Genomic DNA, 22,546 nt, shown 5'->3' with positions numbered 1-22,546 from the left:
ATTGCTAGGGTTCACGTACACGTGAAGGTCCTACAGGTACGTGGCTCTCAGTATAAATACCGCGGCCATATTGTCCACTTCCTTCGCAATGTTAGTAGGCTATTTGAAGAGCTCCCGGTCCTACCTGAAGAGCTAGATATCGTGCTCCTGCGGCCTCCTAATATGGAGGGCGACCCTCACTTCCAGCAGCAGTTTGCTCGCGATTTCCGGGTACGCCGCTCATGCCTGTTGACCTGGCTGCATTACCTACAGCGCCACCACCCGGGCTATCGCGATATCGTTGTGAGGCAGGATCGCTTGCAACGGCTTCCTCTTGACGGCAGCATAGTTGCTTCCGTTGCTAGCCAAGTGGCTGACATACCTGACGGCGAGGCCCCCCAAGGTCCCGTTGAGGAGGATGTAGAAGAGGATCCAGCAGATGCAGATGCATCGGCGATCCCCGATTTGCAGGTTACAGACACCGAATTAAACGCCCTGCAGTCCCGATTGCTTCATGGTACCCCTGACCCTGAGCGTATGGCCGATCTTGAGCATATACCGCCTAACGCGCAGGCTCAACACCAGATGCCACTACCTTCCATTCGCAGGACTCCTATCAACGAATTCAACCGTTCCCAGCCGCTGTTGACGCTCGCGTTCCCCACCCTCTACCCCGACGGCAAGGCCGACTTCGTAGAGCCTCGCCTACGGAGCGTCACGTACCAGGACTACCTTGCCCATGCGATGAGATGGCAAGACGGACGTTTTGCCCGGCATAAGACGTGGCCTTTTGTCGCCCTCAACACGCTATTACGTGCGCAGGTCAGAAAGCGGAGCAACTACTCGGTCAAGCAACACGAAGGCCGCCGCCATCAACCCCTTACGCGCGCTGACATAGAGGAAGCGATGGCTAAGCCTGACGAGCCAGAGGCTCAGGCCCTGATCCAGTCGATCACGCGCCAAGCGGCCGTAATCAGGGGCACCCATCCATATTAGTATAAGCAAAGGAAGGAATTGGAGGCATATGCCTACAATCTAGGCAGGCCTGGCCTTTTCGTTACAGCAAGTGCGGCTAATTACCACTGGGAGTCCCTATATCGTCATATGCCTCGATTCCAGGAGTAGAAAGCAGCTCCTGAGGCGGCGCGAATAGCTCTATCCCGGCAACTACTGCGAGACAACGCCCACATTGCCGCTTATCACTTCCATAAGCGATATACGCTCTTTAGGACTATTGTCCTGAGGCAGAAGTTCAACCTAACGGACTTTTGGGGTCGCTACGAGTGGCAGGGCAGGGGTTCCAGTCACCACCACGGCCTATATTGGCTAAGTAGCCACCCGGACTTAGATCCCGATGACAGCCAGTCCCGGGAGCGATTTGCCCGAATCTGGGGATATCACGTATCCGCTATCAACCCAGAGCCTCAGAGGGTGCAGGCACCTAGGGAAGGGAATCCCTTGATCAGTAATCTATTGGAACATCCCCTTACCGTCCAGTTCCTATCGATGGTGGTAAACCGCGTGCAGCGCCATCGCTGCAACAACTACTATATGCAGCTCAGCAAGCATACCAAGCAGGTGGAGTGCCGCTTTGGATTTCCTCACGGGCAGCGCCTGCTAGCCTCCCTTGAAAAGGTTCCTCATTCTAAGCACTAGAGCTTTAGGGGCGAGCGGAACGATAGCCAGATAAACCACTACAACCGCTTACTTGCCGTTGCGTGGCTAGCCAATACAGATGTCTCACCCTGCACGAGCCTGCAGCAGGTGATCGATTACGCAGCTAAATACTACTCCAAGTCGGAGAAGAAGAGTGAGTCTTTTGCCCAGATTGGGAAGGCCCTAATGCCCCGGGTCAAGGACCACAACCCGCTGATTTCCTTCACGTCAAAGCTCCTAAATCAGCTAGTTGCTGAGCGAGACTACTCGAAGCAGGAGGTTAGCCACTTGCTCCTCGGTCTGCCGTTACAAGAGGGCTCACGAACCTGCTTACACATTGATTGCCGTAATCCTAACATGCATTCCCGCTCTTTACGGATTAACGCCGATGAGGTTGACGAGGCCCCCAACGTCTACGAAAAGTACTATCAACGCCCCGAATCCCTAGAGGACCTGACCTATGTTTCCTTTCTCAAATACTGGAATTTCCACTCTAGGGACCCTTCCAAGTGGAAGCAATGGCAGCCAGCCAACGTCAACGGCAGGCCGCGTGTATTAGTCTACTTTCCTCGCTATCAGGCTGATCCAGAAGGCCAACAGTGGCCAGAGTACTACCGCGTAAAGCTGGCATTGAACCACCCACATCGTCGGCATGATGAGCTCCTCATGTTTGACGGCCATCATTTTAATTCTCACGCTCAGGCCTTCTCCTATTGTTAGCAGCACCACAGTCATGGTGATGACCATTACGGCCGGCCAAAAGAGGTTCGATTACAACCTCAAGAGGATCAGTACGAGGCTCTGCCAGTAGAGGAGGAATTTGATGACGAAGACTGGATCCGTCTCGCCGCCCTTTTACCTGACAACCCCCTTACCCAGGAAGGTCTTGACCTACTTGGCCGCCGCGATATCGATGTCAATTACGACTGGACACGGCATGTGGGCACTTATTCAGAGTTTCGAGACAGCTACTGGAAAGACCTCATCGCTAGCAACCCTATAGCCAACGATGTGGAGGTCCTTGGCCCTCACTAGCGTGATCAGCTCAACCCGCAACAGCGGTTAGTGTACGATACCTTCATGGGTCACTTCCAGGCGCAAAATCCTACTCAAATCCTTCTCCACGTTAACGGCGGCGGTGGCACGGGCAAGTCCTTCCTTATCAAGGTGCTTTCCTCCCACCTTCAGGCGGCTGCCCTGCCCAATCCTAGTCCTATTTGCCGCGTAGCGCCAACAGGCGTTGCGAGTAACCAGATACAGGGCAGCACCATACATTCGCTGCTCCGTCTCCCAGTAGGCGGTGCCTTTACCGAGCTTCGCCCAGCTGACGCTGCTGCCCTTCAGTCCCGCCTACGGCACGTCAGGTACCTCGTCATCGATGAAAAGAGCATGCTAGGACTTGAGCAGCTCGGGCGAATTGATTCTCGCCTGCGACAGGCCTTTCCACAGCGTAGCCTCGAGTTCTTTGGTGGTATGAGCGTCTTGCTTATGGGCGATTTCTTCCAGCTACCACCCGTCCGACAAAAGCCGCTGTATTCAACCGCCAGCACTGGCCTGTCTTCGTTGGAAAGGAGAGGACAGGTGGCCTACCGGCTGTTTGACCGCACCGTCTTCCTGACCACGGTGCAGCGCCAGACTGGTGATGATCAGGCCCGGTTCCGCCAGGCCTTGCAAGAACTGCGTGAAGTCAAGTTATCTATACCCTCCTGGGACCTCCTTAGCAGTCGGGTGCAGGCCAAGCTAACGCAGAGCGAGGTTGACAGATTCAAGGCCGCTATGCGGGTGTATTCTACGAAGGCCCGGGTCAACGAATACAATTACGAGCATATGGTGCACCTCAACGCCCCGGCAATACAGGTGGAGGCAAAGAACCTGGGCAAAGGCGCGGGGCAGGCGCCAAGCGACCATGCTGGCAATCTATCCAACAAGTTTGCTGTTGCTAGAGGTGCCAGGGTAATGCTCACAACTAATTTGTGGCAACCAGCTGGCCTGGTTAATGGCGCCCAGGGTACGATATATGATGTCGCTTGGAATGAAGGCGCCAACCCGTGGCAAGATCCCCCGGACGTTATCATGGTGGACTTCGATAACTACGACGGACCGCCGTATCTGACAACTGACGAGGGCAGGAAAATCGTACCCATCCTTCCCGTCACGCGTGATTTCCTAGTGGGCAACGAGACCTGCTCTCGCACCCAGTTTCCCCTGATCGTGGCATTTGCCATCACTGTTCACAAATGCCAGAGCCTAACGAAGGATCAGATAGTTACTGACCTCGCTACACGCGACTTCCAGGCCGGTATCAGTTATGTTGCAGTGTCACGAGTTACCTCGTTGCAAGGCCTACTCCTCGAGGCGCCTTTCGACCGTCAGAACCTCTATAACCACACGCCCACGGAAGGTTTATACGCCTGCGTTTCCTACGTACTGCGATTATGGCTAACTACAACGTAGGGATGAAGATGCGCCTTGCTGACCAACAACGCCGTCAGGCTCAGCTGCTGATCGATCCGCCATATCCACCACGGTACATTGACTAAACGACGTTTTCCTATAAGCTACAGGGAAGGGGGAACTCGATATACAGAATATAGTTGATTGGGCCTGGAAGGAAGTGGTAGAGGGACCCCTATGTCTATCAGTCAACTCCCTTACTACAGGTTTGAAGTGGTTCTGATAGCTGGTTATCGCCACAGTCGAAAGGGGGCCTCCCAGAAGAGTTTAATAGCAGGTAGACGGTATTTACCCTTCGGGCTGAATATTCAGCCGTTAAGTCCCTTGCCTTGGCAACTTAACGGGTGTTCGAAGTATTTTAATAATAATAATAATAATAATAATAATAATAATAATAATAATAATAAAGTAAAAAACCAATTAACACCAATTGCAAATACGGGCCTACTTTTAATTACGGCTTCCAGTAACCGTCATCATCATCATCCGGATCCACCTATGCCCGTGACACGTCTCAAAGACAACCCCCATCGTCAGCACTCACCTCGCGTGCAAAGCTGCCGAACAATCAAATCCCAAACCGCGATTCCGTTCGTCATCTCCGCCCCGTACAACCGCCTAGTCCTGCAAATCCACTCGATATACTTATCCTCATCTTCCGCCGCATCAATATCAAATTCCTCCATCACCATCCTGCGAAGCCTCGCGCTTCTCCCCACAACCATCAATACCGGCATCACCTGATCGCGATACCGACACCTCTCCTGCCCCTTCCATGTAACTAGCTTGGCGCACCATCCTTCCGGGAGCCCGCAGCCCCAGCAACAACTGTGAACCGCAAAGTCGAGCCGTCCTCGCCACGCGAAATAATCTTCCGCCTTCACGATCGGACACCGGTCGAGCCGGTGTTGATACTCCTCTTCTCTGCCCCCCCGCCGCCCGTCCTTGTGCCACTTCACCAGACATACCCCACAATTGCCGTCTGCCTCGTCGAGCCATCGCTCTAGCGCTCGACGCCCCCGAGCTTCCCTCTTGATATGCTCCTTTAGCCGGTTGCTCGTCAAACCCATAGCCCCTTCCTCACCTGCCCGCTCTTCACATCGATCACACCGTTCTGCCCCTATCATCTCGTCGCATTGCAATCCCTTGCCGTCCATGAACACGCCTAGTGCCACTCGTCGACAACCGGAAGTATGGATGAATTCCTCCATCGCCTGGCGGTTGAGATGTTCGATGTCACTGCTGTGCTGGTCGCGCGGCACTCGTCCGCTGCCCAGCACAATCACCGAGTCCACCGCCTCTCCGCTCCGCCGCCCGCCGCGCCCGGTCTGCTGTACAAAGTCAACGAGCCCGTACGGTTGTTCCATGTGGATGACAGCGACGATGCCGCCGATATCGATACCCGTCCCGAGTCCGGTCGTCGCCACGATCCACCGACTGGGTCCCTCGCCAGTAGCCCTAGCCCACTCCTGTAAGATCGCTCGCCGCCTGCCTTTATCCTCGATTCCGGCGTGGTAGAACGAGCATCCCAGCTTGCCGGCCAACGCCTCGCATTGTTTCTTCGTTCGGCAATATATCACCCCTCTCTGACCGCTCTGCATCCGCTCTTCAATCCGGAGCTTCGCCTTGATGACCTCCTTCTCAACCGCGGCCGCTCCACCCTTGACCTTCCGGATGCGGTACCGGATATTAAGCTTAGCAGTGCTAGCTCGGACTATGGCCGCGTCCTCTGCCAGCATCAGCCTGCGGAACCACTTCTCCATCTTCACCGGCAGCGTAGCCGTCAGCAGCACCACTGGGCAGTCGTATCGATGCAGCCCTTTCAGCGACTCGAGCCGCTCCCGGTAGCTGGCGTCGACGATGGCGGTGTGGCTCTCATCGAAGAAGATGCGGCGGAGTAAGCCTCGCGCTCGTCGGTTGTCCACGTAGCTGATGAACTCGGGCGAGTTTGCCAGATCGGCGCTGACGACGACGAGACGCGCATCCGGCTGAGCCTCGTCTCTTCCCGCAGTCATGGCCGGTTCCCACTTCAGACAGTCGATACCGAAATCGTCGCGAGCCCGATCTAAGATGTCGTCCATCAGCGCCACGAACGGGACCACCACGATGCTGGTGCCGGTCTCTTCCGCAACCGCGGGGAGCATGAAGAATATGCTTTTGCCACCACCGGTTGGAAGCACACAGATCAGCACCTCACCCCTCCTCATGTCCATGATTCTCACCATGCATTCGTGCTGCTCGTCAGACTTCCAACTTGCGCCCTCTCCTAGAAGCCGTTGTAGTCCTTGTTGAAGCGGAGCGCCTGGTCCTCCGACCACTGCCCCTCCTCCTCCTCCTCCTCCTCCCCCTACTGGTGGCGTCCCTGCTTCGGCTGTCCCGACCTTCCTCCTTCTTTTGCTTTCCTCTCCCATGCCCGCCGCCTCAATCTCAACAGCCTTCCGCTTGGTAGCACCCTTGCTTGCCGTTGCCTCCAAAATGTCAGAGCAGCAGCCTTGATGATCACCGGCATCATCATTCCCTGTCGGGCTCGCGAGAAACCAGTGCCACAACCGGCTGACCTCTCGATAAGTGGCCACCATCTGCGGCTGCAGCTGGTCTGGGAACTGGATGTTTACCGCATAACGCCGCGCCAGCACGCTGCCGTGCGTTGATTGCAAGTCAAAGACGTACTCAAACCGTCGCTTGCCCCGTGCTTCTCCGGTGACCGGGTCCACCTCAGCCATCATATTCTCCTCGCCGTCGGCCTCGTCGCCGATGCCCACTTCTACCTGCCTCACTGCCAATCCTCTGACCTTCCTGCCCATCTCGATCCCGACGTGTCGATACTCCGAAACACCCATGGTAAGACCCGTATGCTCGGCAGTCAGAAGCCTCAACCGCTGGGTGAGTAGCTCGGTGTCCCATCGGCCTTTCCTCGCGTCTGCCCAGAGAAAGCCTTCGAGAGACGGTCCGGGCCCCTGGATGCCCGCTTGCTCATGCAGCATCCTCGCCGTGGGGATGAGCCACGCGATGTACGCGACCATCATCTTCGTCGGCAGCTCGGGGAGGAACCGTGCCACCTTCCTGCCGATGCCGCGGACTGCCCGGCTCTTGTCCCGGTCGGTGATGATCATCATCTGTCCGTCAAAGATGAACGCGCTGCGGATGAGCTGCTGTGAGTCACAGTGCCGCATCGTCAAGAGCTCCGGGCCTCGGCCGGGCATCCCCCACCAGATGTGTGTGACGACGGCCATCGCCATTGCGAAGAGCCGGAAGGTTGAGAGAAACTGCTTCACGGTCTTGCGTCTCCAGCCCCGGCCCTGCCGCCAGAGCTTGGCCTTCCCCAGCTCGGCAACTCTGCGGTGACCCGGCCGGAGCCACTGGTTCCGGCCGTTCGTCGCAAACGACCGCCCGGCACCCTCGAACGTCAAGCTGTCGACGATCCGTCCCAGTTCGATCGTCGCTTTCACCTTCGCCCATTGGCCGTACATCAGCCGGTCGAGCAGCTTTTCGGCCTCCCTGACCGCCACCTGAGCCGCCGTCCGGAACTCGTCGATCGTCACCCGCTCCCCCAAGTATCGCAGAGCCTCGCCGTTCTCTTCCCACATCACGTTCGGCATGCCGCCGTCCTTCTTCCGGTGGCCCTTGCCGTATGCCATTAACCCGATCATGGTGCTGAATGGTGAGTAAGATCCGTCGACGAGCCACTCTCGATGTTCCTCCTGAAATTTCTCAACGACCTCGAACCGCATTTCCTCCGGCTCCTCGGGCTCCTCCTCGAAGATGTGCTCCAGCATCAGCATACGTACGCACCAGACAAGTCCTGCCAGCTGCCCCGTATAGCCGGCTGGTCGCTTGTACGAGTGCCCTGTTCTCTCATCGCCAATGCCTAGCACCGCCGTGAAGTGTACGAGCGGGTTGCGATGAACGTCGTATGCTACCTTGTGCTTGATCGAGCTGATGAAGAATTCGAAGACCCTTCGGTCGAGCACTGCCCTCCTCCTCTCCTCCTCCTGCTGCTGCTGCTGCTGCCTCGCTTCTTCTTCATCCTCGTCGTCGTCGTCGTTCTCGCCACCTTCATTGCTGGCCGATTCCCTGTCGCCGTTGGGGTCGTTGCCGCTGTCGTCGCGGCGCCCGCGCCGGTCGTCGTTAACTGTGGACCCGCATCCGCTCCGTCCCATGGTGGGTCCCGACGGCCCCGGTACCCCCCCGCCAACCTTATTATTATCGAGAGCCTCCACAACGGCACATAAACGGCCCCACTGCTCGTCCGTGAAGCGTATCCCGACCTCGGTCTGTGCCTTGTCCCGCCCAAGCTTCCACACCCGCCAGCAGTGGCATAGATACCGCCCCCCGTACGCCCAATATTTCTCGTTGGAACTCTCATGCTCCTTCAGCTTGAACGGCTGCCCTACCGGAGTCTCCGGGTTGATGCTGTTCAGCCAGCGAAGCGTCTCGTTCGGCACCCGTTCTAGCCGACCGACGCACCTCGACATCTCTCGATCGAAGCTCTCGATAAGCCGCGCCAGCGTCTCCTGCTCCTCGCGTTCGGCGCCGTCTCGCATGCCTCTCCGCACGGCCTTGGACTTGGGCCCTAGTCCGAGCTGGTAGATCCTCTTGAGATCTCGCCCCTGGAAGTGCTTGGCCCAGCCCGTCTTGTTGATCCATGTCGAGCCGTGGTCGATACCGCCGGGCTTCTGCGCGGTCCGTCGCCTCTCGTCTTCCTCTTTCTTGAGTACACGGCCATACTGGGTCAGCATCCCATCCCAATCCCCCCCATCAACCTCATCCCCATAATAATACCCATCGGCATCCGAGCCCGGCTCCGATTCATCTGAGCACCGGCTTGCATCCCTTTCAACCACAGCGTCCCGCGGCATCGGCCTCTGCCTCTCGATGACCCAGTACCTCGCGAAGCGTCCCTGCGAAAAGGTCTGGAGCTCCACCGCCTCCCAGCCACCCCCGATGTCTGCGTGGTCCGATTTCCTCGGATGAGCGAGTATATTCTTTCGGTTGATCGTCAGGTACCCGCACACGGTGCACCTGCAGCCCGCTAGCACGGCGAGATCCTCGATCGGTGCGCTGCCGTCGGCTGGCAGCTGGATCGTGTGTGGATCCCGTAACGGCAATCCCGAGCAGTATGCGGTTACCTGGGCTAGCTCTTCTCCTTTGAGCTGGTGCTGCTTGCGGAAGTGGCTGACAATCCCGCTGATGCGGTCCCTTCCTGGAGGCACCGCCACTCTACACGTTAGGCATATGCATACCTTGTGTTGCGTATCGAACCTCACTCGGCGCTGCGTGTTGACGTCCCCCCCCTCTCGGTTCTCGTCTTCTCCCACCGTTCCCGTTGCCTTTGCCATTGCCAGGAGGTGGATGACGATAATAGTATAATGATGATGATAGTGGTAGTGGTAGTGGTGGTGTGGTGGTGGAGGTTCTGCAAAGCAGTGTCAACACCACCCCCCTTTTAAATGCGTGCTGCCAGCGTCCCATCTCATGCATGCATGCATGCATGCCTGATTAAACTTAAATTTAAATGATTATTATTATGATGATTGATGTCCCCTTTTTTCTCTAACAACCCCGACCCGACGTCAACCTCCCTGAACCTCAAGTTAACCCCGAGCTAAAACCCCTGACCCATGCCGCACAAGTTCAGCCAGTCATCTAATCATCAGGGGCCCCTACTACATATAATGAGAATATAAGATAAATATAAATTTACTATGAAAAAGACCGATGGCAATTTTACCCTCTCCATATTCCATCCAAACATATAAATTCCTCTACTCTTCTATAATCCAATAGCGCGCATATTTACCCTTTGCAAACGTTTGAATAGTAACATCCTTCCATCCTCTTTCACCAGCCTGTTGAGCTCCATGCTTAAGTTGACTACAGTGGCTAAGGATATTTTTACGGTTCATAGTCAAATACTCGCAACTCTTGCAGCTGTGCCCTCTCAATCTTGGTAGCTCAGGGATGGGCTTGCTTTGGTGATTTGGCAGCGGCACCGTAGTCGGATCTTGGAAAGATCTACCACTGCAGAAAGAGATTACTTGCTGAAGCTCGTCGCCTTTGAATCGGTGCATTTTGCGGAAGTGCTGGACAATGCTCTTGCCCGGCCCGATTGCAAACTTGCAGAGGAGACAAATGAGAATCTGATGCTCATCAAGGACGCAGAGAACGCGGTCTATCCATGCGGGATTTTCTCCTTCAAGAAGTCGTGGAGTAGCATGGGAGGATTCGTCATCTGGCGGAAATAAGACTTCACCACCCCCGTCTTCCAGTTCCGGTGCCGGCATAGATCCTGAACTCCGCTCTACTAGTGATCCGATAGTTTCCCATCCCCTTGGTCGCTTGGATGGATAAATTTGGTCTATGACAGACACAGAGTTTAGTGAAGCATCGGTGATTGTTCGCTTGTGGCATGTGGTGAGCGATTCAAGGGTGGTAGGCGCGTGTTGAGATGACAAAGACAGCTTCTTGCTTGCTTGATGAATGAATTCGTGCCAACGGGTCGAGGCCCACTCGTAAGCACGCAGCAGCGGCGGTTGAAGTCGGAAAGGGTACGCCCCATCAAGTCCGTATGTGATCCCACGCTGTAGTGGGCGATGTCCACTTTGCCAAGCAAATACGACGTTGACATCAGCATCGCTGCTACAGTCATCGTATCGGTTGAATGGGGTGTATACTTCACGGACGTGCTTCTCGGTGACTGCTATTGCTAGTTGGCGATACAGACGAACATGGACCGCCTGCTGCCAAACTTTCAAAGTGGCCTTGGTAAGAATACCTGTGAGGCGAGAAGTAGGCCATGCTTTTCCGTTACTGTGAAAGAGCAGTCGCGTTTGTGGGCGTTCCTGGTGGCTTTCGATATACCCGACCTGCTCCCGTCGCAGCAAATTGGCCAGCCTTCGGATATAAACAAGATATAAGTATAAAACACGGCCCAGCCTGGCCGGCAGAAAGCGGACCACATAGAACTCGCGATTCGTCAGTCGCTTCGCTTTGTGATGGCGGATGACGTATACCATATAACATGCCCAGACGTATACCCCACAAGTCGTGCTTGGACCGTTCTCACATTCAAGACTGAAGAGTTCGCGCACTCGCGGAGTCTGACCGCACGCGGTGTAAAGACCACCGGCGAGCTGCTCCTCCATCTCGGCCACTCGTTTCAAGTATGATACGACGGCATGCCACTTCCAGGTGCCGCCCCTAGCAAGTCCATTCTTGCTCGAAGTGTAAGCTTGGACGAGTAGATCCAGGTATGCTGATTTAAGGCCATTCCCTGGGTGCTCCACGAAGCAGTAGCCGCTTTCTGAACTAGCCATGTCGTCATTGATCTTTGAAATATCGACATCGGGTTTCATACCGAACATAAGACTATCACATAGTGCTTCCGCCCGTGAGATGAAGTATTCTGGGAGTTTACGAAATTCTCTCATTATCAGCTTGAGAGTTCCGTCAGAGACTATTTCGCCGTCACTGCTCCAGTGGAAGAGGGTCGATGGTGGCTCGGTGCGGGCAGCATTGCGGCCAAAGTCTCGAAGGCTCACCAGCTCTGCGACTGGGGATTGCGAGCCTAAAACCATGTACTTTTCTCGAATTTTATTCAAGGTCTCGAGCTGCTCCGTCCGCGGCCGCTGCGGAATGCCGATAATGGGATATGGACATAGCGGTAATGCACGCTCCAGAAGCAATATGCGCTGGATATAGATGATTCCTGACAGTTGGGGGCAGTACTGCCGGGCGAGTAGAAACTTGCGACAGTCTCCAGAGAACCCAAGAACCCCACTGAAGTATACCAATAACGTAGAGCCTGGCTGTCCATCGATGAATGTCTCGGTGCATAGCGTGAGACATAGGTGGAACAGAAGCTCAAGGAACTCGTCGAATGCTGGCTTGACAGACTTGCCCTCCGCTCTGATAAGCGGTTCTGAGTGGGGCTCTTTGTTGGTTCCGAGAAGGTCGCTGTCGTATCCAGGATCATCATCGTAGTCATCCTCGTCGTCTTCGAGCTCCCAGTCCTCCACGTCGTCGTCATCATCATCCCCGCTATCCCCCTCTTCATCTTGTCTATCACCGTGCATCCCTTCTCCATCCTGCAATACATCGCATGCGTCCCTGTTGGATCGATCATCGCTGATAGGAGCATCATTAAGTGTTTCTCTAATGCCACCATAACAACTCTGACTTTCCATCCTAGGCCAGAGCCCCTTCGATGTGTCAAATAGGTCCCAGACTCTATGGTTCCAAATCTGCTCTAGTCGAGCGGAGAGTGTCGAGTTCAGCCTGATGTCTGCCATTTCTTGTCGAGCATAGCTTGGCATTCGGTACGTCCGAAAAGTGAAGGCCAAGAATTTTTTCTCAATCTGCCTATATCTGAGCTCGCTATTCCTCTCTGCCACGAGACCGAAGGGAATTTCCCGGGGGCTTTGAAGTCGTGAGCTGAGCAGCCAGCAGAGAAGGGTACGGCTGGTGTAGCGAACCGTATCTTCGCAACGATCTATGACCGAGTCCAATGCTCCCATAATACACGATATCTTCTGTTCATCCTCGTGTGGGCTTATAAAGTCTGCGTCGCCCTGAAGGGTTCCTTGACCCAAAATGTAGTCTGTCGTCAGGGATTGCCGGTTTGGTAGTCTGGTCAACGCCCGTAATATGTCTCGCCGAGCGTTTTGGTACATAGAGGGCCATTGAGTTCTCTCTAACCAGAGACTTGTAGCTGCGAAAGTTTCACTGCCTGAATCCTTGCTGGTTATACGTGGCTGATTCATGGCGTCCTGGTATCCCTCTTCTCGTTCTAATATCTGTCTTAGGTGGACGGACGCTTCTGGGGGAAGACTTTGAATCGTCGCCTGCGGCTTTGAGGAAGCTGGCTTCGCTTGCGACTTCTTCTTCTTTCTCTGCCGACTAGTATTTTGACTGACTTCAAACCATCTGTTGCCCGCCCTGGAAGGGAAAAAGCGTTGGCATGCGACGTTTTCGATCCACGGCAGTTCAGTGGGAGGTATTGGGCATCCCTTTGATGGTCGTCCTCTACACCTTGGATTGACCCACTGATGGGATTTGGCACAATGAGCTTGAATTTTCTGAACCTGACGTACGATGTGGCCGCATGCTCGACACTTCAGTCCATCCGGCTTCGGTGCGCCAAGACAAGCAATGGGCTCGATTGTCGGTGGTGGATACTGCAGCTGATCCAGTTGAGACTGATTTCGTAATACATGGGGCAATTTTTGTATGGTTTCCACCAGCTTACGCTGACCTTCCGGGTCTATGTAGTGATGTCTTGTTCGCAAGTGCGTGGCAACTTCATCTGCAACACACCCAAACTCGCATAACTGGCACACAAGGAGTTTGTATTCATGAAGTAGAATGAACGGGTAGATTGCACTAGACGAGTCTCGTTCTATGACAGAACTCATCGTCGTGGCGCAGTGTGGTAATCGAAAAGTTGAAGTGCCACCGTTAAAAATTCCAACTTCTTTCCGATTGCGGTTGCCCCCCCCCCCTTTTTAAATGCTAGGTAATTACAACGAGCCTTACGCGACGCGTACCAGAGTTCCTCGCGTATGACGTGCCTCAATTAGATGGCAAGGGTTATGGCCAATCATAAATTCAACTCTACCCCCTTGATTAAATGAACTCTACCCCTGGTAAATATCAACTCTACCCCCCCTGTCGACCTGTCGAGTAATTTTCTGAAAATCAACTCTACCCCCCGGCATAAATCAACTCTACCCCCTGTGAAGTGGGGCAAAATAAATCAACTCTACTAAAGTTGATTTTGGTATGTAGCACTAGGGGCTACCTTAGGCTTGAGTGGCTCTAGGTCTTCGGGTGACCTTTGTTTAGCAGAGTGCGTGGCATTATAACGATGACTCTAATGCTATCGCTATCGCTAAAGGCGCCTTAGATAGTATCGCCGCCATAAGAGCATATTAGCCTCGGCGACGGAGCTAATTCGAGGGGTATATTAACGGCCAATATCGATATATATTATATAGGGATTAAGGAATATCTAGTCTATAGCGGCATTCTATTAGTTGCGCTAGTTATAGATAGTCTACATAAGATCGGTATTTATATAGGCAAGTTTTAGGTTCTTAGCCCCTATATATAGCCTTATGCTATTGAATTAGGGGAATACCGCTATGTAAGATTAGACCCCTTACTAAATAGCACTAAGGTGCCTATGCTAAAGAATATAGGAGAGTATATTAGTCCTCCTGCCTTGGCCAAGGATATTAGTATTTGCGTTCCTATCTATAAGGTATTCTATAGAGATGCCCTCCTATCGGGCGCGGGAATTAGATTAGGCGATATAGTGGCTTTTAGGTATATATTAGAGTATATTTAGGTCTTATACCGCTATAGTAATAGCTAGTAATAGGATATAATTATATTAATACGAGTAGTACTCCTTAGGAAGATAGGTATATTTAAGTAGATTATCTAGTATATACTAGGGATATAGAGCTAGGAAGAATACCTAAATTGTCACGGCCCAGTACCAGACCAGGCGGTCTGGCAAGGCAGAAAACCACCACGTGACAAAGACGCTGCAGAAGTGAGCAGGACCCACCACAATACGAGTGAGCACTTATACGTCGCGCTCACCCGCGACGGTATAAGGGCAGTGAGCAAGTGAGCACCACGGGTTCTACCCCGGTGAGCACCCCAAGTATATAGAACGCACTCATTGCACTTTCCTATGTAGTAGCTACCTCAGCTATCAATACCACTTGGTTATACTCAACACCTTGAGCACATTACCAGACGTGACATTACACCTCGTTCAAGACAACACCAATAATCCTCTGCCAACATAAACCCAGTACGACCGGTTTATCCCTTGGATCCAACCATACCGTCACATAAATAAATATATCAATTAAACCCTAGATCTACCTAAAGTAATAATTAGGCATATAATATAGGGGTTATTATCGCTAAAATGCCCCCTAGGAGCGACTATTAGTTTAGGTAAAGCTATTACTTAGGATATTAATCTTAAGATATATATTATCGGTATAATTAAAGATAATAAAGGGCTATAAATATTATTAAATACCTAGTTTAATAATAGCTAAGGAAAAGGGAAAATTATAAATATTATTAATATTATAGGTTTTCTAGATTAAGTTATTTATAAATGGCTTATTAAAGCTATATCTTATCGGGAGGTAGAGGCTTAGCGGCATATTACTATTAAGTAATCCTTCTAAGGCAATCTAATAAGCCGCCTAGTAATTATAATAATATAGGTCTATTAGGTGCCCTATGGCCTAATAAGTATTATTATTATAGGCGGCCTTAGGCTAAGAGGTATAATTAAGAAGATTAGAAGAGGGGTCTATAATATATAGGAGTAGATAATAGCTATAATCGTTATTAATTAAGCTATCTAGCCGAGCTATAATATTATCTAGAGAATCATAGGAGTAATAATATTTATTCTTAGCTAATTCCTTATGATTTACTATATATTCTTAACTTAAGTAGCTTAGGTAGGCTACTTATTCTTAGGTAAGGTATTTTTTAAGTATAGGGACTAAGTTATTAAGAGTAGGTAGGTATTAATAAAGATACTCGAAGGACTTATAGCTATTATAATATTTATTGCTTTTATTATTATATTTATTAGCTATAGATATAAATTAGCTATTAAGATAAGTCTTAAGTATAACCCTAGGATGCGACGTAATAGAAAATAGTATATATACCCTAAGCTAGTAATATTAATATATAAAGGCTTTTCTTAATTACTTCTAGGAATTCCTATATTCCTTTATTAGGCTAATATCTTCTCTCCTTAGCTAAATAATTTAAAAGTAATATATTATAGATCTTATTATTTTCTTCCGAAGTAGCGGATATATAATTAGTCGTATTATTTATATTAGATAAATAATTTTAATTATTATTTTAAAAGATATTATAATCCTAATCTTACCGAGAGTTATTATTTAAAGGAGGGTTAAGGTTATTAAAATCTTTGGGATTACTTAATAGTAATATAGCGAGGCTATCTAGGGCTATAAGAGAAGCCGGCGTTTTAAGTTCCCCTAATGAGGTAGCTAGAGTATAAGGCGCATATTAATAAAACTTTATATAAAGCTTCGAGTCTATATTTTCTTATTATAATTAGCGGTAATAATAGGTTCTTAAGTATATGCATTGCGCCGCTAGTCGTTTTATTTCTATCTATACCTTTCTAGGTTGCCCTCGGCGTCTTAGTTATTATTTATTAGATATACTTATTTCGGGAAAGGTAAGGGTAATAAAAATAAAAAGGCTAGGTTATTAAATAGAGATAAATATAGTAGTAATAATATAATAAATAAATATTCTATTAAATAACTTAATTATAGATAAGTAAATTAAGTTATGCGATAATATTATAAGGAATAGCTAAATATAGGTAGGGACTACTATATCTATATAAGAAGATAAATAAATAATTATACCTTATATAGAGGAAACTACTAGTAATTATTTTATTATTATAGCTTTTAGGGGTTATAGTAATATATAATATAGTTAATATTATAATAAGGGGCAATTTTAGTAATTATTTTCCTCAAGGGAGGAAAGTTTAGTGGCTTAATTATATGGGGGTAGGACCTAAGGATCGTAGCCTAGGCTATTAATAGCATAATCTTCTAATAGCCTTATTAAATATATATAACTATACCTCTTTTTAATTTACCCTAGAGCGGCCTCTACTTAGCGCCGGGTAGCATTAGGGAGTATAGAAAAGTTTTATATAAGATTTTATTATAAATATACCATCATTAAGCTATCTCAAACTAGGTAAAGGATTTATTATATTTATCTTATTATAATATTATTACTTTTTCCTAAGTAATAAGTTTTAGATAACCCTACTATTATACTCTAACGCAATAAGATATAAAACCCGCTAGGATATAGAGTTATTCCCTTCTTAAATATTTCTAAGCTAAGACTTTTTAAGTAGGTCTATATTATTTTACTTTTGATTTTTTCTAAGCTAAGACTTTATAATAGGTCGATGCCTTTCCTATTCGGAATTTATCTAAGCTAAGACTTTCTTATATTATTAACTATTTTATCGAGCTTTAATCTAATAATTATTTTAAACCATAATAACTTATGCTATAAGGTAGTGAAAATTATGGGATTAGATATATTCGGTTATGATTTTATCGCTCTATTATATATACTAATTTTACTTTGTTTTGGAAAAATTTAGTTCTCTGAATAACCCGTTATTCCCTGACCCCATGATCTCCATATGACCACACCACACTCCACCGTCGATAGGATCTGATCAGCTTATGCGACACAAGATCCCAAACCGCCTCGTAGTAACCCAAAAGAAAGAGTACAAGATAGCCCAGACTGTTCCAATCTCAACCCTGCACCCAAGAAACCGTTCACTATAGACCCCTTAACTCGCCTGGACCGCACCACCAACCGACAGCGGCTTCCTAGCCGACTAGAAACGGGTCCACAAAAGAGACGAGATAGGTAAGCACGGTGTATCGGAAAGGCAGCCGAAGAAAGGTAGTGGAAGAAAGGTTGGAAGAAAGACAGCGGAAGGAAGTATCAACGCCGAGAAGCCTCTTAGATCAACCCTCACACCACCAACCCGGCAAACACTCTCAATAACCTCCTTAAATGCCCTACACACTCTATATAAGCACTCTAGGTGAACACTAAGAACCCCACCACCCATCCAGATCCCTCCTCACTCTAACACCCCTCTTTATTAATATCATTGAAAGTAGAGAAATTGCTGGCCCTGAATTATGGGCGGGCCGCTCCGGTTCTATAGCACCTCTAAGCCCCTATATATTATCCCTACTATTATTAACCCCACTAGAACCTTAAATTTCTAGGGGTATTATCCTTTCTATTCGTTTTCGCCTCTATATATTAATCTCCGTCTCGGAGTAGAAAGCCCTATCTATTATTACTCTTCGGCGATATTTATCTTCTAGCCCTATCTTATCTCTATCTTAAATACTACCCTCGCTTTATCTAGAGTATTATTTTAGACTAAGTATAAGAGTAAGAAAGAGAGGAATAATATAATATAGTATTATATATTTTCCCTTAATCTCTTAGCCTCTTATTCCTTAGAAGATAAATTTTCTACTAATAGCTAAAATAAAACCAAAAGCCATAAATATCGTAATCCTCTTATCTCACCTATATCCTCTAGCTATATCTAAATATACTCCGGTCTATTCTCTTCTAAACCTCTCTAGTCCTATTAGCCTATTATTTCTAATACTATACCGCCTAGCCGGCTCACGCCACTATTATTCGCGCTTCCATAAACTACCATACATAATATAACGAAGCGCTGCATTATTTTGACCCAGGTATATTATACTTCGCAATATAAAAAATCATACTCTTTACGTGCCTCCCTTTCGCTACTATATTTTAGATCCATTTTCTCGCGGTATATTATTCGCAAATATAGCATAACCGGGAATTAATAATAAGCGCATTAAGCTCCTAGTCCACCACTACGCGCTTAATAATATCGAAATATCTTAAGCTAAGAGCGCGCTTCGCTAGCCTTATCTTAATATAAATAATATTTAAGCTTATATATATCGACGATTAGACCCTATTCATAGAAAGCATAAAGTATATACCCTATGGCCCGAGCGCTAATAAGGCTATATACCCGGCGAATAAGGGGATATTAAGCCATATAAATACTCTAGTCTTCCTTAAATAGAAAAGACTCTATGACTATGGTAACTTTGGCGCGGATAAGTTCTAGCTAGAATGGTCTCGGGGTACTAGTAATCACTAGGTCCTAGCCAATATTATCGCGATTTCCATAGGGTATAGCTAACTCTCAGTATTTTTCTATTACTTATCTTAATAACAACGGGGGGGCCTAAAGACTATTCGATAATCGATCCGCTATTCTGCGTATCGGGTAATATATTCGGATGCCGTCTCTTACTATACCTTTCCTACTCGGGCAGAGGTAGTAAAAACATAGACGGAGGGGCGGGCTTATAATTATCGCTCCTTAATATAGCGAAAAAAAAAAAAAAAAAAAGAGGTATAGACTATTAAAAAAGCATAGAAGAGGTTAACTTAGAATATATTAGCTACCTATTAGCTATAAAGTATAATAAAGGGGTATTAAAGCGCGTAAGGAAATTAAGTAATAGGTAAGGAAATAAGAGAATAAACCCCTATCCCGTAGCCCTATAATTTATTTAGCCTCTTATTCTTTCTTACTTTCTATGGCATATATGCTCTAGGGTAGACGTACTATTACCTATACTACGATACTAAAAAATAGCTCCTAGATAATAATTATTATTATATAGATATATGATATAAACCTATTTATACGGCCTAATAACTTAGCCGGCTTTATATATAATTAATTAATTAATTAATTAGGTTTATTTATTAGTTTAACTCCTATCTCGAATAATACCTAAGTACCTATCTACCTATTCTTACTTATTATTTCTAAATATATACCCGATAAAGTTTCTCGGCTTATTTATAAGAAATAATAAGTTATCGCGAAGCTTATAGAGCTTATCTTGCGGCGCGAGACGCAATTCATAATTCCGCAGGCTATCTTAATTACCCTTAACCTTAATCTAACCTAATTCTCAAAGAAGTTAATTATTAACCCCCTTATATTCTATAGTTTAATATAATAACGATTAGCTTTAGTATATAGACCGTAGTAGACCGTTTTATATAGGCAAGATCTTTTAAGAAGGGACCTAGGGGGGGGGAATGGATTAATAACTAACCGATCTTCTTTATTATCTCAAAGACTCGCAATACTTGCCCATCGTCTTTCTCCCATAAGAATACATCTAGCCGCAGAAACCAGAGCATTCTTATTACTATATTTACTGCTAATAGGGCTAGGTCTCTCCGCTTAGTTATAACGCTAAAGACCTTTATATTAGGCTAAATCTCTAGAGTTATACTTAATACTATAATAGTTAAGGTTAGAATAAGTATAAGATCGCATAATAGATCCTCGAGGCAGTCTATTAGATAATAGTATACTATATAGTAGTGAGATAGAATATATTAATCTCCTTTAGTGAATATCTATTATAATTCGTTAAAGCCCCTATTTATAATATTAGGTATTTATTTAAATAGGATCTTATAGCTAAAGTTAATCCGCGGTTATATTCTCGCTCGCTTACTATTAGCTAGCCTGGCCGCTATGCGAGCCTCTGCCTCTAATGCCCGTCGCTTAAGACTATTTAGCCGAGCTGCGAGCATAGTCGCTAATATTGCCGCCCCGACGAGCTATATTACTTACTAATATATTAACCTTTAATAATAAGAGCTAGGCACCTATTTAATCTTCGTAGATACTATAGTAGCTGCGATGCCTAAGACCTATTATGCCCTTATTATAAAGCCGCCCCTAGTGTATTTAATAGTAGCCTAGAGGATAGAGGGCTATATAGAATGAGTTAGTGCGATAGATTTAATTCCCGGGCGGCCTTTCTTACCGCCGCCTTCTATTAATGCTATATATATCTCCTCGGCAAAATCTCATCGAGTTTTTAAAACTATCTTTAAATTATCGACTAAGCGATTATCAAATTTTAAAACCTTAGCTAAGAGTTTCTTAAAGCTCTTATAATTAGAAAAAATATATAGTTAGCATAGCTCTCTCGCTTAATTATTAGAAAGAAAGTAAGTTAGAAAGGCCGGGGGGAGGGGAAATAATAATAATAGTAATAATAGGGTAATAATATAAGGTAAGAAAGGTAAGATATATATAATAGGTTAAATAGGGATTCCCGCTCCTCCTATATTCCTAAGGCTACTATCGCCTAAGCACTATTATTATTATTTATATCGTCGTTATTACGTAATCTACCGCTATTACCGCGAAGGCTATGATTAAGACTATAATAAACTTATCGATAGATAAAGGCTATTATCTCTAGTACCTATAAGTCTCGGAATACCTCATAGAGGAATATCGTTATTCTATCTATCTTATCTATTAATTAGCCCCCTAGCTCGGCGAATTATAATTAGCTATGTTAGTTAATAGCTATAGAATAATCATAATAGTACTTAAGCGAGGTAATATATATTAATACTAGCCATCTATTATTTAGTTATGGCTACCCTACTAGGTTAATAAGCCCTTATCCCTCCTAGATATTAAGTATCCGCGGAGATAAGAATAGCTATCTATATATCTTTAGGCTATTTATTATCCTAAGGAGCCTTATAACTTTAATAAGTAATACTCTTTGATTACTAGTAAAGTAAAAGTTACCTAATCGATCGAGGGCAATAATACCCTCAGAGAGGGCTATGCTTAATCCTTTTAATCTCCCCTCGTGGAAATAGCGATTTATCTCTACTATAGCCGCTTCTAGGACTTTAGTAAAGGCTATTAGTATACCTAGAAAGATCTCTGGGGGAAATTATCGTAAGATACCGGCGTAGAGCTGCTTCTCCTTAAGGAAGAGCCGTATAAGCTAGAAGATAGGTTATAGTATAGTATTAAAGTTCCGGCGCTAGTATACGAGCCGTGGAGCATCGATGGAAATCACTTGCTCGAACCGGAAGGTAAACTTATTAGCCTATAGGGCTGCCTTGACTCTTTGCTGTTCCCGAGCGAAAGGTATTGAGGTACTAGGGTTTTCGGGTATAAGTTGCCCTTGTACTTAAGCTAGTAAGTATTATTATTTATCTTAGAGGCGAGCTATATGTTGAGCTTTAGTCGAGGGAATAGTAAGTGTAGCCGTCGCGAGACCGTGGCTTGCTAATAGGTTATCGGGCCGGTAATAGATTGACTGCTTTAGGTTAGAATATCTCTAGAAGAACCTAAAGGAAAGTATATTAGTACCTTAGTTCTAATGACTTATGTTCTCTTTTATAATAGTGAATAGGTCGCTGTTTAAGAAGGTAGGTAGGCGATCCGAGGTGAAATTCCCGTATATAGGGTGGAATCTAAGAGGGTAAAAGGTATAGTTACTCCCGTAGAACTTACTAGCTACCCGGTTATGATTAGTAAGTAGGTATACTATAGGACCTCTTCCTTTACCTGGGTGTATGCTTATCGCGGTATAGTGGATATTAATGGCTAGAGCGTAGGAGATATAACTAATATTATTAAGGTTATACTTTGTCTCGAGGGCCTCGCGAAGCTGCCTTAATCTATTGCTATATAAAGCATTGTGTTTTCCTTATCTACTTGATAATAATAGGGCCCCCTGATAGTCTTCCTCTTCCTCCTCCTTATCGCTATTAAAACGATACTAATAGGTTAGCCCGCCCTCTTCCTCTCCTTACTATTATTACTATGCCTCTGCGACGCCGGTCGAATGGGTCATAACGGCGCCTTTAGACTTATTTATCTACCTAATAAATCTCTCCTCCTGCTTATTATTATTACTAAATACCTCCCTGTTCCCTCCCTCTTCTTCGTCCT

At 47.2% G+C, this 22,546-nt stretch overlaps 2 protein-coding genes across 2 annotated transcripts; both read right to left on the bottom strand.

Annotated features, from left to right (window-relative positions):
* Positions 1–4,571: 4,571 nt before the first annotated feature.
* Positions 4,572–9,428, bottom strand: NECHADRAFT_88729 (uncharacterized protein; the record flags this gene model as incomplete). Its single annotated transcript, XM_003044084.1, has 2 exons — positions 4,572–4,585; positions 4,634–9,428. The coding sequence occupies 2 exons, from the start codon at positions 9,426–9,428 to the stop codon at positions 4,572–4,574; spliced, it is 4,809 nt and encodes a 1,602-aa protein (XP_003044130.1).
* A 2,124-nt stretch (positions 9,429–11,552) lies between these two features.
* Positions 11,553–12,761, bottom strand: NECHADRAFT_55459 (uncharacterized protein; the record flags this gene model as incomplete). The annotated part of the gene is made up of 2 exons (XM_003044083.1): positions 11,553–12,169; positions 12,254–12,761. Coding segments are annotated over 2 exons (1,125 nt in total), but the record flags the coding sequence as incomplete, so codon positions are not given.
* Positions 12,762–22,546: the final 9,785 nt, after the last annotated feature.

This window comes from Fusarium vanettenii, assembly GCF_000151355.1.
Source record: "Fusarium vanettenii 77-13-4 chromosome 15 genomic scaffold NECHAsca_25_chr15_3_0, whole genome shotgun sequence".
In the NCBI taxonomy this organism is placed as follows: domain Eukaryota; kingdom Fungi; phylum Ascomycota; class Sordariomycetes; order Hypocreales; family Nectriaceae; genus Fusarium; species Fusarium vanettenii.
The sequence above is the reverse complement of the archived record's forward strand: the minus strand, read 5'-3'. Positions and strand labels throughout refer to the sequence as shown.